This window comes from Pleurodeles waltl, chromosome 7 (assembly GCF_031143425.1).
Source record: "Pleurodeles waltl isolate 20211129_DDA chromosome 7, aPleWal1.hap1.20221129, whole genome shotgun sequence".
Classification (NCBI taxonomy): Eukaryota; Metazoa; Chordata; class Amphibia; order Caudata; family Salamandridae; genus Pleurodeles; species Pleurodeles waltl.
The window spans coordinates 1,021,551,135-1,021,568,032 of NC_090446.1; the positions used below are offsets into that span (position 1 = coordinate 1,021,551,135).

Genomic DNA, 16,898 nt, shown 5'->3' on the forward strand with positions numbered 1-16,898 from the left:
GTCTTGGATGTTTTTCGGCGCCATGAGGGTATCTGAATTGCTGGGTTTAGCAGGCCGGCAGGGCCTACGGTGGTCTGTGGTGCGCACGGGAGCGGACGGGGTCGCGCTGCTAATCAAGAAATCAAAGACGGGTCAGAAAGGTGTGGGTGTGACGGTTTTCCTCTGGCGGTACCCCGATAAGGCGATTTGTCCTGGGGTTTTGGAAGCGCAATGGAGGGAGGCGTCGGGTCACTGTCAGGGCTTAGTGTTTCGGCATGCAGACGGGAAAAGAGTGACAGCTTCTCAACTGTTGGGGGTGATGCAGAAGGGGTTATCTGCCTTGGGGTGGATGCTGCGAGTTTTGGGACACACTCTTTCAGGATTGGGATTGCGACGGAAGCTGGGCAAAAAGGGTGGGGTAGAGAGGAGCTGATGGCACTGGGTAGGTGGAAATCAGACTGCTTTAGGAGATATGTGCGCAGGCGACAGTTTTGGGTCTAGCGCGTTGCAAAGGAGTGATATATGTTTTCCTCTTTTCTTTTCTTTTCCAGGTGTGGTGAGGGGTCCGGAGGCAGAATACCTTGACATCTGGGTGGTTGGACACTCATTTGTAAAATGGGCCCAACGGCAGGCCAGGAGGGCAGCCCTAGGGGACAATTTAGGTTTCGATCCCGCGCGTTACAAGGTTCGGTGGCTGGGAAAAGGTGGTATGCGGTGGAAGGAACTTTTACCGCGACAGCAAGTTGCGGCAGGGAGGGGTCCCTGCCCGGATCTCTTATGCATCCATTTAGGGGAGAATGATTTAGTGGTAACTATGGGGTTAGACCTCATGAAAGCGATGAAGAAGGATTTAGAGACTTTGCTGAGGCAGTGGAAGGGGTGTCATGTGGTGCTCACAGCCTTTGTTCCGCGTCGGGTTTGGCGTGGGGTCAGGAAGCCGGGGGCCATAGAGAGAGCGCGGCATAAGTTGAATAAGGAGATGAGGATTTTCTGTGGGGAGAGAGGGCTGTCCTTTCTAGTGCATTCAGACTTGCGTTTTGAGGATGCAGAGTTTTTTAGGGATGACGGCGTCCATCTCTCTTTTATGGGGATGGAACTCTATTTGCTACAAATGAAGGAGCCTAGGTTGGGGGCGGGGGGCAGAAAAAGTCAGGGTCTTTTTCTGGTGGCGGAGATGGCAGAGCAATTCAGTTATTATAGGGGGAACGACCATTAGTCGGAGATGGGCAGGCAGGAAACTGAGCATTAGCGGACAGGTTCAAAAGAAGTGGGTAGGATGGGGGAAGGCAGGAAGAGAGCCGGGAGGGGGAGGGTGGCATAGGGGAGGGGGGAGGACTGGGGATAGGTTTATTCTATGTCTAGTGAGGCTTTAGTTTTGTGAGGCAAAGGCCCAGGTGGGGGGGGAGAATTGTCAGGGGCACCTGTTCCAATAAAGCGGCCTTTTACACACAAACAAGTCGTGGTGTTGTTCACGCCTTCCCAATATAGCAGGTCTGATATGTCAAAATCAGTCAAGTGAAACTCAGAATTTCAATTCTCTTCCAGACAGGCAATCCGGAACTCATTGTTTCCATAACAGGATAATGCGCATTCTTCTTCCTTGAGTATGTTACAACTTCAACACTTAAGTATTGCTTCCATTCCAGTAAAAGGATCACTTAGCAACAAGTGGCTCATCTCTAACATGCACTATAATAATTACTGAATTTTTACCAAGCTTGTGCAGAAAAATTCTGTATCCATACCTCAACCCAATCAAACCGTTTAACACAATACCTAGCGCCACGGATTCAGGATACGATCAACTAGTTAAATGGAGCCTGTATGTTCTCCAGCCTAGATCAGTAGAAGTTCAAAGATAAGTCGAGATGTATCATAACATGCGCCACCCACTGTGGGTTACATCGAATCAAGCGCCTCCACTTCTGCAGCTGAAGTATTTCAAGAAGAGATAAGAAAGGTCATCTAAGGCGTATCTAATCGCCTTAACTATAGTGATGATAACCTAGTCTTTGGAAAATCAAAATAAAAGCATAATAATACCTTACTAAAAGGTCTGTCAAGCTTTACAATGACACATCTTACAATGAATAAAGTGGACTGCTAATTCCAAACAACGTCTCTGAAATACTACTTCAACATTTTCTCAAAAGAAGGCATGTTTCCGGACTCGGATAAAGTTTCTACGTTAGCACTCTTACCAGCGCCATAGAAACTGCCAGCCCTCCATTTATTTCTGGGACTAGCTAGGTACTACTCTCGATATATATAAACTCTGAGAATAAATACAGTGTCTCAAAGCCGAAAATAGCATACTTGCGAGCAAAAAAGGAGAGCCTTGCAGTGTCCTGGGCCTGTGAGCACTTTTTTTCTCTTTTTATGGTAAATCATTCACCTTTGTAACTGACCATCAACCTTTGTTTACAATATTTGGAAAACCGAATGTCAACACAAATAGAAATGTGGGACCTCTCCCTTCAAGATTACAAATTCAAAATAATCCATTGTCCTGGCAAGGGCAAAAATCCTACTGATTTTGTTTCGAGATTTCTACTTGGAACATTTGAAATGACTCCTCTCAGATGTGAACAGAAAATGTTGACCAATTACAATAAAGAACAAGACATTATCCAAACATCTTTACTAGACCCAATCTTAATGAGTCAGAGGTGGAGTGACTTAGAAAAGTGCTCACAAACAACACCCCAGAGCAAAAGGAAAGATCTTTAAGCTTTCTGTCATGTGCAAAGTGAACTCTCCCATCATACCAACAAGTTGGTATTCACAGGAACTTGTTTTGAAATCCCTTGTGCATATTAAATGGCAAGCAATCAACCCTTCATTTGAACAGCATCAAGGTGTGGTGGCTGCCAAGCAAGCATAAGCAAAAAGTGTGGTTACTTTCTTTAACAAAAGGAAGTACGAGAATGCCACGTATACAGAGCCGTGAGCGGGGACTGCCACCCTCAGACCCTAAGATGTTTCAAGTCCCCACAAAAGGTGTGGAGTGAAGATGTGGTTGACTTTTTTGGGGCCATTTTGACTGGAATGTACTACTTAGTTATCAATGGTGAACGCTCATTTTTCCCCAGAGGTCATGGCTATGCCCAGTACCGTCTCTGAGATAACATACCAGCTCTTAGCAAGGTGTTCTCCACATTTTGTGTTCCCAAAGTGTGAAAGTTGAATAATAGTCCATCATTCTGTGGGTGAGAGTTTATAGAATTTGCTGGTTTCGGACACTGAGAGATAGCACCATAGTGGCCTCAGGTCAATGAGACAGTTAAACATTTCAAGGCCACTTTGAAGAAGCCACTCCAGGTTGCTAAAGTTACCAACTGCTGCAACTCTGAAACACCATTTCAAACTCTTTGTGCCTACCATGGCATTCCACATAGCGCAACTATTTTTCCTGTCAAACTCACGTTTAAAAGGAAGATTTGCACAACCACCCCGCATCTGAATGGAAGAACACTGCTCTGAGGTAACACAGAAGTGCAACGTCGAGATGCCAAGCTGAAGATGAAGGTATATGTTTACCAGAGATGGATAACTTATTTCTTTCTTCTGTCACATGGAGAGCTTCTGCTTGTCAAGTCTTGTGACAACTACTAGAATTATCAAAATGATGAGTCCCACCCATATATAATCACTGACATCACCAGATCCATGGTCACAGCCCAGAGAGACTGACACATAATCACACGAAATTCCTTATATTTAAAGAACACCTTGTGAGTACCCCTTTGAACTGTTATCTGCAGAACGATCGCCCTTCTCAGATGTTGCCTGCAGAGAAGAAGATGATGCAGACTGAAATTCCAGGTGAAACTCCAACCCATCTAGTGGTCAAGTGCTCTCACTCACCAGCCATTTCATCCTCTCTAAATTCTGAACCTGACTCTCCTTAGATTTCTCAATCTGACGTGTCAGTGGGTTTAAGTTCCTCTTGATCTATTTACTCCCACTTTACCCTCTTGTTCCTTCCACCTGCTTGTCAAAAGGTCCAGAATGGCTTTTAACTGTATGTTCTAACAGAGACTACAAACATAAGTTGTGGGTGAGGTAGTGTATTTGACCCTGCTCATCTTCCAGTCAAGTCACTCCCAGCCTGGTGATGTAATTCCAGTTCTGCGCTTTAGGGGACAAGAGCTGGAGCTAGGTGGGCACTCAGAAAGAACACAAGCGGAGCCCCGCCATGTCTTTGGAGCCAACGCTCCCATTTCAGGTACTTCTACATATAAAGGTATTGAAGCTGGACACCAAGCTAATGTTGAACTCACATGAAAACTGACTCTTTATTTCAGACTGTGATAAAACAATAAGTGAATGAAAGTCATCATCACCGCTTCATTGGCGAGTGGACTGTGAAAGTGTAACAGCATGGTGTGCTGCATGAAGGATATTCCTGCGACAGTACTATGGTAAAGGCAATATCGGATCACAGTTCGGTACAAATGACTGGCTACATGATGTTCTGCAAATCACCCATGCCATGTTGGATAAAGTTCGTGCACGGATTCTATGTGCGGCAGATGTCATGGAATAAGTACAGATGACACCAGGGAGCACTGCTGTCAAAATACCGTAGCACTCCTCAGCATGCCTCTGATGTAGGCATGCGTTGGTATTTGTGGAGAACCTAGCTCGAAAGCAACCGATTTGTCTTTGCGCTTTAGAGGACCTACCTATTTGTACAATTTAAAGTGATTGCAACAGCAGGCTGTGCGAGTGCAACAATTAACTTGTGGAGAACAATGCAGCCCTTCATTTTTGCCAGGCTGCAGCACTTCCGCTGGGTGCAGCCCTGCAGAGAAACATCACGGTTCTCCACCATACGTGTACCAAAGTGCCCTGACTTGCAATGTCAGAATTTCAAAAATGTTTAAATATATGTTGGAAAAACATGGTTATTTTTTTCAACAAGTACAAAAAAAATAATCTTATACGCTATACTGCAGACATATCTGCACTTCCAAAAAGGCATGGAGATGCATAAATATATATAGGCAGGTTGCCTTTATTTTAAAGAAAGTGGTAACGGCACAATTCAGAGAATGTTATCTAACCCCTACAAGCTCAATGCCAAACATCCTGAAATGAATTTACACTTCTTAAAACGTTGCAGCATTTGGCCAATTTATTTTTACCCTAATTGCAATCGTTTGACAAGTATCCCAGCCACACAAAGCTTTTAAAGTACCTAGTTAATATCGTTATGAATCTGGCACATCATCTGGTATAAACTAATACAATTAAGCTACATGCAATTATTGGACTGGGTTTATTTCCCAGTTGCTGCAGGTCCCTGACAACTGCGGCTTTGCTATTACTTAGCAAATAACACATCGACTTAATACTTGTAGGTTATAAAGGACTTGGGACAAGGAAACTTGTTTTCATACACAACCAAATACCAAAATACAGCAAGCTAAACCCCAGATATTAAGCCAAGGTGAATACATGTCCTCTTGTATTTAACCAGATATAGGTTCAAGCACACGGAAATGCATGTTTATATGTAGTACCAAAGCATCAAACGCACGTTGAAAGCCCAAAAACGGATGCTTCAAAAAGCAGTGAACAACTTTGCTAAGAAACGTCACGCGTTGTTTAAGACTTTAATTACACATGTACAAGAGGTACCACCATCTTTTTTTTGCGTAAATGATGCATTCAACTGTAAACCCCGGCTAGCACGCAAAAAGACAAGGCTGCGATTGCAAACGTCAGCTGTTTTGCAAAGTAAATAAAAGCCATACACTAAAGTTACAGACTGCATGTAAAGATTCTACGGTCAAATAGTACACTGCTTGTGCATGCATTTACTGTCGGGGTATAATGTAAAATTATTGTGAGCTATTTTGCTTATGGCTTAGGAACGAATAACAATGTGCCTCCTACCCTCGTTGCGGGCAATATTTAGACAAACTTCTGCAACTGCAGTTCTCTTGCAAAGCACACACTATAAGCATGCAATTATATTTAATTGAACACGCTTGCAAGATTAATGTATTTTGCAAATACCAGACAGCTGAATTTCATCTGCACCGCTAAAAAGCTGCAGCTTGCATGAGTTGATCGAATGCAAAGAATGGCGGTCAGCTGCCAATTTTTTGCACGTTAACAGCTTGCAATAGCTTTAGGCGGATTTTAAGTTTGCATGCATATGCCTGTTCTGTTTATGTACATTAAAGCTGGCTGCAGCCATTCGGCAAAAATATATTGAAAACGCTATAATGCATCTAAAACAAGAACTGCATTTATGACACTTTCAGGCTGAACCCTTCTGCACAACACTATGTTACAGAAATGGCCTTTTACATGAAGTGTTGCCTCAGGATTCCTAGCCCAACTCCTGCTGACTGGCACAAGCTGTAGAGCAGGTCTTGCTCTGCAAACCAGTGCAAGGTTTTGCATGCACAGTAAGATCCGGTTGCAACTTGGCCACTGCTACAATCCTGCATGCTTTTCTTTTGTGTCTGGGTTGTGATCTTTTTTTTTCTTAAACAACGCACGGAAATGTAACCCTTTAAAATGCATGATCTCTTGCACACTAAATCCCTCTTAGCTGATCATTGGGAGAGGAATGCACTGAGGTCAATGCAGGAGCACTGCAGCGGTATGGTGACCGAGGACTCGGGGAGGCACCAGGAGCTGGGGGAATATGGGAGGTCATAGTGCATGAGCTGACCCCGAGTTGTACCCATGCACTCCCGAAATCTTGCCGCGGTTTTTGCATATTTTGCGTTTGCAGTCACCTTACCTCCGCCTGCTCCTCTCTGCTGAGACATCTTCCCTTGGGCCGCGCGCACTGGGGGAAGGGAGCACAAAGCCCCGGGAGCCACTGGTGGGGAGCGAGAGGGGTGCAGGCGGCAGCCGCCGCCCCCGGCTTGTTGCAACTGCACTTTTTCCGGCCGGTGGCTGGAGCTGGGCGCGTGGGCTAGTGACGTCCAGATGCACGGCGCGGTGCACAGCCGGAGAGCCTGGTGTCCAAAGCGGAGGAGGAGTTGCAGAGCTGCGCTGGCTACATGATGGGCCGGGGCTGTCGGCTCAACGTTCCAAACTTGGAAGCAAGGAGAGAAGGCGGGGGAGAGGGCGAGGGGAGAGCGCACGCGCAATGTTCTCTATAGCCACTTGGCCTTTTGGGCAATGTAGTGTAAAGGTCGGCGGCCATGTTTAGTTCCGTCGTTAACTTTGAACGATAGTTCTCAATCCCTACTCGGAAGTGTGTTTACTTTGTACGACTAACAACCAAAGCTCGTTCGTTAAACCATTTTTATAATTACTATGGTAAAGAAAAATATACTGAATGTAAGCAAGTACGTTAGCTCATCTGATTTAACATTTTTATGCGAATTTCCCCATAAATATATGACCATTTTTTAAATACATGACGGTTATTCTCTTCAGTACATTGACACGTGTTTGATTCTTAGAAGTATTGGTATCTATGTCACACAATCTTTCTTAAACGTGAATTATTTTTTATATTTTAAAATAAAAAAAATAGTAAAAGCATATATAATTCTATAAGATTATTACATCGGGTAAGAAAAAATCTCAGGGACTTTGTCATGTGGTGGTGTCTTTTCAGAGTTAGGTTCCACTCTAAGTGTTTCTGAGTAAGACACAGAGCTTTCTACAGACACGAATAACCAGACCTCTAACGTTCTGTAGTCATAGACTTTATTCTTTTCATTGTGCCTGAAGAATCTACGGCTATTGTACATCTTGCATACTGAGAAGGTCCATGCAGGAGTTTGCTTCTTATAGGATCTGGTCTCGAGGTTCAACACAGTCTTCCTCTGGAGCAAAGAACAGTAGAAAACTTTATTGTTTTGAGAAAGGCTAAAAAAAAATCCCTGTTCTGCTTATTTTTGTGTATCCTTCACAACAGGCTTTAAACTGTTGGCTAATAGATACTTTTTTATTGTCTTAATTCTATAAAGGGCTTTAGGTACCAGTGAAATAAATAAAAAACTATCTCCGTTAAATTTCTTGCTATTTGTCAGAACTTCTCCTATAGCCTATAATACATGTCTTACGACAGTGCAGGATTGGACATTATTGATCTGTTATAACCGTCCATGAGAGCTAATCATTACAGTCAGCTGTAACAAGAAATATTCTCAATTAAGAGTATACTTGCTGATCATGTCTGTCGTTTGTCATAGACAATTTACTTATCATGAGTTAGGTACACGGTCTGAAATTGTCATAGATCAGTGATCAATTTCTCACTCTGGAGAATGTCATGTATGTTGTGGATATAGCTACTCTCGATCAAAGAGGAAAGCAAGACTTAAAATTCTCCCAAAAATGAGTAGGACAGTGTTTTTGTACCGCTCTGTGTGCAAAACGTTTATAGAAACAGAAAAGATTTAAAAATGTTCCATACAGCATGTCATAACCTAACAGCCTATGGCTTCAAACAAGTCAATCGAATTGATGTCTTTGACACACATTCAATGCAGAGAGTGGATAATATGACAGAACACCTTAGAAGCAGAGAGTACACATCTCCATTGTTAGCCTTGTGAGAGGAAATTCACAGATACCACTAGATGCTGCAGATGGTCAGTAATCTGTAGTTGATTCCTGTTTCCAGTACTTCTTTTTAGTGTATATGGAGCCCCTGCAATTGTCCAAAATGTTATTCCGAATGTAAGCAGTGGTAAGTCAAACTTATCACCATGTCAGCGTGACACTCAAAGACATGTCTGTCTGAAACATTCTGTTCTTCCCTTTTGATGGGACAGCTGCTTGGTATTACTTTAATCTGACACAGTCCTGGATGTAGACATGGTTGTTGATGGATTTGTTGGAAATACACATTTGACACTGATCTTTACATAGTTTAGTTATTTGATGTAGTGTGGCCATAAAGGACCAAAGTGCAGTGGAATTCGTTTGAGACCGGTTTCTAAACACTAGGGGAGGCGGGTAGGGTAGCAGGTTATTGAATCAGTTCACTTTACCTTTGCTTTTTGCAAATTTATAGTAAAATTGTACAATTTTGTAAGCAAGCTAGGGGGGTTATGAATGTATGTTTAATTGCTGTACACTAGATCAATATATTTAGGATAACAACAATTTGATACCTACTATTGGTTAAGCATGACTTTCAGTTCGGTATTAATTTGTTATGGTATCTTAATTATGTAAGACCAGACCGGAGAGCAGAAATTAGTTGATGATTGTATTATATCATATGGGTTCAGACCTTCTTACCTGCTTTTCCCATTTCTTCAAGAAAGTGGAGAAATGTACATTACCACCAAACTCCAACTCAGGCTCACTATGCTTAGAGATAATGATACCAGGCAACTAGCAGCAATATAACAACCACCACAACAGCATCCTCACATCTTTCAAACACAAGTAATCAGGATAATGTACTGCACGGCTAAACATTTATAAGGTCCTAAAGGCAAGACCTATTGACGTTACCAATGCTTGTTTTTTTACTATGTGCGATGGGTTTTATACCTGCCTATGTGAATGTGCTGGGAGGGATGGGGCAATTGGATGCATTGCACACTTTATGAATTCAACTGTTGTTGTTCTTGACTTAATTACAAAGAAATTCAATAAAAAAGAAACTGTAATCCTACCACTGTAGACACTGCATCCAGCGCTATGTACCACAAGAACCTGAATCCACTACCTATACATTTATCTCATATGAGGCCCACATATCATCAGATGCAGCGGGCATCTTTTCTTCTCCGATCACAAACCTAAGCAACTTCAGCCCAAGCGCTCCTGCCGGAAAAGAGAGGTAAAAACAAAAGCAAAAGATGATGGACAGAATGCAGTGCAAATCAAACATTCACCCTCAGTCACAGATCTGGGTTTAATCCATCAGTTTTTTTGCGTGTCATGCCATTTCAGTTTGGACCCAGCCATATGCAAATCAGTCTTGACCCTGTTCTCCATGGGAACAGTCCAGCTCGAACTGCCAGACCAGCTCCTCCCTGAACCAGAAACAAGCATCAAGGTACCGGTTTCAGGGTATCACACTTCATCAGCCAGGCTAGCTTGTATCTGGTGGCATAGCAAGCACGGGACCCACGTCTGGGCATACCCTTCCCACTTGGCTCAACAAATGCAAAAACAAAAGATGGTGGACGGAATGCAGAGCAAATCAAACATTCACCCCTAATCACAGATCTGAGTTTAATCCATCAGTTATTTTGCCTGCCATGCCATTTCAGTTTGGACCCAGAGGCTGGGCCGCTGTGTCTACCGTGAAAGAAGGCACCACTGAGCCAACTGCAGTAAGCCATAAGTACCAACCCCCATTATGTGTTCGCCAAGGCGCACATGGAGGCCTTACAGAGACAGAGGCTCATTGGGCATTGACCCCACAAGGCCCCAACTGCTCATTGGATCCCTATCAGCACTGGGTGGGCACTAGAGTCTAGCATCCACTGATGTGCTTTCCCCCGATACTGTCCACAGTGAGGCAGCTGCATCATACATACCTTCGGCCATTATTCTATGAGTGTTGGACTCCAACTGGTGGCTCATTAAATTGCAGCCTCCTTACATCCCATGACACTATTGCAACTGGTGGAGCCTCCACACCTTGATCTTCGTGGGGTCTCTGAATGTTACTCCCACGCAGGGACCACGTAACCCCCTGTTATTGCCCCTCTATCACTCACGTGTAGGCCAGTGGGGGGGGGGGGTCCCACATGACTGTGAGACACTGGATGTGGTATATCCTCACAATGTGAAAAGATCAGACTGGATCTGGTGGAGCCCCACCATGTGAAAAGACCAGGAGCAGGTGCACGGGACCCAGCAAGACTATAATAAGGTTTATGCCACTGGGGTCTTTTGGCAGGGGATTGGGCTCTGGAGGACCAGTGATGCCCTAATCCCATACTCATGTACGGGTGTAATGAAGGGCAGAGAATCATTGTACCCGGACCTGTACTTTGTCACTCTTTGCCCCTTGCCCCGTGCCCCCTCACAACAAACACCATGGACAGGGACTTGAGATGCTTGGGTGGCCCCAGAGCAGATTCACTTGAGAGGTCCTTCCACTGTTGAAAGAGCCTAAACCTCTCCTTTACTACCACTGGGGGAGCATAGCCAAAGGTGGAGCTGTCCTGGAGGATTCCATCTGCACATCATGCCCTGCACTTCCCATCTTGAACTGCATTGGAGGCCCTACTAGTTTTCTCCACAATAAACTGCACACAAGACTCTCAAAAGAAGTGCACCCCATGGGGGCCAAGAAGACTCCTCACAATACCTGAGTCAGCGGCTATTACATATTGCAACTCTTCCAAGATCTCCCTGTGACTAAGTAGGACTCTTCTGAGTCACACTGAACACATACAACTCCTATTTTGAGCATCTTTACTCAGCGAGGTACATTCTTGACTATCACCTTGGAGAACATCCTTGACCACCCCAGACCCCGGATGGTGGCTGGGAGGTCCCCTCTGTACTGGCCGATTACTTATGAACCTGTAGCATCTGGAGGACCTAGATTTGACCATCTCTCCCTCCTGGTGCCACACATAGCAATGTGCCCTTTACAACCAAATCACAATGGTGTGAAGCAAACAGCACCGCAAACTCTCCGTGGCAAGTACTGGTCATAATCTACTCACAAGGGGAAAGGCAGAAGGGGGAGGGCCCACAGAAACTCGTGTGGCACAAGATTCAGGCCCTCATTATGAGGCCGCCAAACTTGTACCGCCACCTGACCGCCAGTGCGGCCAGAACACCATGTTTCCGCCCGCCAGCCCTGCAGTGAACAGGGTGTTAACCATGCCAAGTGCAGGGGCCCCCAGCACCCCCTTTCTGCCAGCCATCACATGGCGGGGCTACCACCATGCCAAGGTTGGCAGAAAGGGGCCTCGTAATCCAGAGGACAGAGCTGCAAGCAGCTGCGCCCTGCGAGATTGAGACCGCAGAGACCGCTGCTTTGGAGGTGGTCCGACCTCCACCACAGCCCTGGCAGTCTCATGACCGCCATGGCTGTAAAGAGGCCCTCAGTCTTTAGAAGATGGACCTCCAAGTTAAGCAAGAAGACTTGGAAAACACAAGCCAACGTAATAACATTCTGATCAGAGGAATTCCCAAAGGCATGTAAGCCAATGGTATTTTGGGCTTTACTCAAGTTCTCTTAACGACTATGTGGGGTTGTTGGAAAATGGGTTATTGGTAGGGCAGGTAGGTACCTACACCTAGCAACAAGCCACTAACCTCCACATAGGTACAGTTAGGTCTCAGTAAATTAATCCCAGCTCAACCCTTGGTAGCTTGGCAACGAGCGTCAAGGCTTAACTTAGGAGACAAAGTGTAAAGCATTCAAATATCACAAAACAGTCATTAAATAAAACACAGGAAACAGTTTAAAAATCCCAAACCAATTTATAAAAATAGTTTATATTTTTATCTTGAAAATGACACAAAAACGATTAAAATCGGTTCAGGGGAACCGGAGATATGAATTTTTAAAGAATTATTACTTTTCTAGCGCTTAGAAACAAAAAGCGCCAATCGGGTCATCTGGTTGCACCTCGACCGGGGCAAAGTCAAACTTTCAGGCCGACCGCGATGGAGCCCTGCTCGGCTACAGGTCGCGGGAGGCCTCGGTTAAAAAGTTACCTTCTGACTTAGGGCCTCATTATGACCCTGGCGGTAGAGAACCGCCAGGGCCAACGGGGGCGGGCGCACCGCCGACAGGCCGGCGGTGCTCCCTTGGGCATTCTGACCGCGGCACTTTGGCCGCGGTCAGAACGGGAAAACCGGCGGTCTCCCGCCGGTTTTCCACTGCCCCTAAGAATCCTCCAAGGCGAGCTGCGCCGGCGAGGGGATTCTGACAATCCTTACCGCCATCCTGTTCCTGGCGGCTCGCCCGCCAGGAACAGGATGGCGGTAAGGATTGTCTTGGGGCCCCTGGGGGCCCCTGCAGTGCCCATGCCAATGGCATGGGCACTGCAGGGGCCCCCGTAAGAGGGCCCCGCTAGTATTTCACTGTCTGCGTAGCAGACAGTGAAATACGCGACGGGTGCAGTAGCACCCGTCGCACCTTCCCACTCCGCCGGCTCGATTACGAGCCGGCATCCTCGTGGGAAGGGAGTTTTTCCCTGGGCTGGCGGGCGGTCTTTTGGAGACCGCCCGCCAGCCCAGGGAAAAACTCATAGGGCCTCATTATGACCCTGGCGGTAGAGAACCGCCAGGGCCAACGGGGGCGGGAGCACCGCCGACAGGCCGGCGGTGCTCCCTTGGGCATTCTGACCGCGGCGCTTTGGCCGCGGTCAGAACGGGAAAACCGGCGGTCTCCTGCCGGTTTTCCACTGCCCCTAAGAATCCTCCAAGGCGGCGCAGCTCGCTGCGCCGCCGAGGGGATTCTGACAATCCTTACCGCCATCCTGTTCCTGGCGGCTCGCCCGCCAGGAACAGGATGGCGGTAAGGATTGTCGTGGGGCCCCTGGGGGCCCCTGCAGTGCCCATGCCAATGGCATGGGCTCTGCAGGGGCCCCCGTAAGAGGGCCCGCTAGTATTTCACTGTCTGCGTAGCAGACAGTGAAATACGCGACGGGTGCAGTAGCACCCGTCGCACCTTCCCACTCCGCCGGCTCGATTACGAGCCGGCATCCTCGTGGGAAGGGAGTTTTTCCCTGGGCTGGGGGGCGGTCTTTTGGAGACCGCCCGCCAGCCCAGGGAAAAACTCATAATACCCTCCGCGGTCTTCTGACCGCGGAGCGGTATTATGGAGGGCGGCATCCTGGCGGGCGGCCTCCGCCGCCCGCCAGGGTCATAATGAGGCCCTTAGTCTCTTTTTTGGATGTTTTTCTTTACCGGGACGAACCACGAAGTCAGGCCGGGTCGCGGTTGAGGCAAGCCGGCTAGAATTTCCGCGGCCGGTCGGTCCCTCTCTGGAGCTTTTTTCCAAAAATTCTCAAATCTTTTCCAAACTTCTGGGGCTTCACCCAGATGTTCTTTTAAGGTTCTTTTGGGGTCCACACCTCACCCCAAGGGTCCAGAAGTTCTGTGATGGTCCTTGGGGGGGTGCAGACTTCAACTCCCAGAATGCACCTGGCGCAAACTCCTTTTTGGCCACTGGACAGTGGTCAGCTGGTCGCTTTCTTCAGGAGTTGGTGCAGGGGACTCTGGTTTAGCAATTTTTCACCTGTAGCAAACAGGGAGTCCCTCCTTGAACCAGTTGAAGCCAGGCAAAGTCCTTCTTGTGGTGAAGCCCAAGTGTGCAGCTGGTGCAGTCCTTCTGAGTGCAGGGTCCAGGTGCAGGCCAGGGGTCCAGCAGGGCAGTCCTTCTTCTTCTTTAGTTCCTTTCTTGTTGAATTCTGGAGGGGATCTGAGGCGTGGGTGCAGGTCTGCCAGTTTTATCCTTGCTCCTGGGTGAAAAGCAGGGGGGCCCTGGTTCTCCAATCAGGGACAGGGTCGTCCCCCTGTGATGACCACTTCCTGGGAAGTGTGGCAAAAATCCATCCCAGAAGGCAACAGTCTATAAAAATCCAACATGGATGAATCTGATTTTTGGAGGTTACATCTGGCTGAGCCCACCCACTGGTGTGGCTAAAAATCATAAACACACTCCTCTCCTGCCCTCTCCTAATCTAATCAAGGGGGCACCTAATTGTCTGGGGTTGCAGGATGTGGGGGTGTTGCTGGGTGCTGCAAATGTCCTTCTCTGCCTTTGAAGACCAGTTTGGCAGCCCTCCCCCTTCCTGCCTCACCATCTGCTGAGGGGAGATTCTCTCCCCCAAGCACATTCCTTTGTGTGAAGTCAGGCCACTTCACACCTCATCAAGGCAGCCTGGCAGAAGCTGCTGCAGGCTGGCCAATCAGAGCACAGCAGCAAAAACAATGCAGAGCTGAAATTGGCAACTTTTTAGGTAAAGTCTAAACTTTTTACCTGAACTAGTTATATTAAATCCAACAACTGGAAGTTGTAGGATTTATTACAACAATTAATTTGATACCAAATTCTTGGTATGCAACATTCAAGGAGACTTTAAAATTTAAAATAAAGTCTGCCTATTCTAGCCTATGAAGGCCATTTACTTCAATGAGGGAAAAACGAATTTGGCTGTTTTTACCTCACCAGGGCTTATAAATCTATTTTTATAAAGTCCCTGCTTATAGTTACATGGCACCCAGCCCTAGGGGCACATAGGGCACACCTTAGGGGTGACTTATATGTAAAAATAAGGTAGTTTAAGACTTTGGAAGTACCTTTAATTCCAAAGTCGAATTTGCATATAACTTTATTTTAAAAGCAGCCAGCAAGGCAGGTTTGCTTTTAAAATGACACTGGGCACCTCAGCAGTGCACCTAGGTGTGCACCACCTATGCTGTGGTCCCTAAACCTACATGCCCTAACATATACTAGGGACTTATAGGTAGGTTAACTTAGCCCATTATAATTAGCCTAATTTGCATATCCATTTTACACAGAGCACAGGCCCTGGGACTGGTTAGCAGTACCCAGGGCACCATCAAAGTCAGGAAAACACCAGCAAAAAGAGGAAAATGGGGGCAAAAAGTTATGGGGCCTCTGCAATCAGCCCTGTTTTCTCACAGGGGTGATCTGGATGCTCCTCTTCTCAGGCTTCACCACACAGGCATAGCGGTCTCTGGATGCCCCACTCTGAAGTCACGGCAGTCAATTTAACAAGAGTCCATTGCTTTAGTGAAAAAGAGACACATATGAAGATTGCCTGAGAGAATGGAAATCTCCCTTTAAATACTGCCCAATTGACACCTCTCCATAATAATCCTGAGAAAGCACAGAAACTCCCCCATCAGTGACTTTATGCACGAGCGCCACTTCAGACAGCAACGGGGATATCCTTTTTGCCTCATTTTCCAATAAAATGGTAGACAGCGACTCCTGCACTTATTAACAGAAGCCAACATGCTTCTGGGTCTCCCCACAGAGGCTGAAGGACCAAACACCATCTAAAATGACTCAGTTGGCCTACAAGAGCTTTGCCCTGAATGGAAGGCCGTCTGGAGTAAAACCAGATTCCAACAAAGTGTTAACAGGTCAAATGAAGAGGCCAGAGCCAATGTCATCTCTCATTTGAAGAAGCTGGAGTGAGGGCTACCAAACGGGTGCTTGAGTCCCTCTACCACAAGCGGGGGTGCTGAAACGTACACAAGAAACTGCTCCCGAACCATAGCAAAATGAGCATCAGAAAGGAGGAAAGTAGCTGGAAAGAGAGGAGGAGCTGGACATATGCTCTGCACTATGCTATGATCCTTGCATTTGATGCCACTACTACATCCTGCTTTCTCCACACCACACAATGTTCCTACCCAAAAAAAAGGCCTTTCCTTGCAATGGTTTGTCGGTATTCTAGACATGATCACAATAGGTAGGGATGCTCCTCTGGCCATGGTGCCCTTTTTAAACTTGTTTTCCTGTCCGAAGAGGGGAGGAGACCGAGAGATGGTATCCTTGGATACATCCGAGTGGGTCACATGCCGTCTCGTATGGCAAATGGTCTTGAACGTTCACTGTCTTAAGCTCACCCCCTTGAATGTGAGGGGCCTGAACTCACCGAACAAGCAGCGCTAGATATGGATCTATTGTAGCAGAGACCCCAACATCATATTCTTACAAGAAATGTACTTAATCAAAAGTGACTGCAAGCTCATGCGCCATGCATGTGACCCCCCTCCAATTCTGGGCCTCAGTGCAGGAAAGAAAGCTGGGTATCCATACTGATCAAGGTCCATATAGGAAAAGACAACATTGGGATCAATAGAGAACAAGGGGGGGTGCTATATCAATATTCAGCTACATAGCACTATGGGACCCCTATGACACTTTTAAATATGTATGCCCCTAATGCTGCATACAACGTCTTCTTACATATGACACTAAAAGAGCAGCTGCAAGACTTCAGAGGGACTTTCAT

The 16,898-nt window shown here is 46.5% G+C and overlaps 1 protein-coding gene across 1 annotated transcript in view; it reads right to left on the reverse strand.

Moving 5' to 3' along the window:
• MAP2K6 (mitogen-activated protein kinase kinase 6) overlaps nucleotides 1-7,088 on the reverse strand; it is a 460,161-nt gene extending 453,073 nt beyond the window's left edge. The window contains exon 1 of the mRNA XM_069199837.1: nucleotides 6,746-7,088. Within this exon, the coding sequence (XP_069055938.1) occupies nucleotides 6,746-6,773 (28 nt within the window). The 5' untranslated portion in view covers nucleotides 6,774-7,088. The remainder of the gene's footprint in view (nucleotides 1-6,745) is intronic.
• Between the last annotated feature and the right edge of the window lie 9,810 nt (nucleotides 7,089-16,898).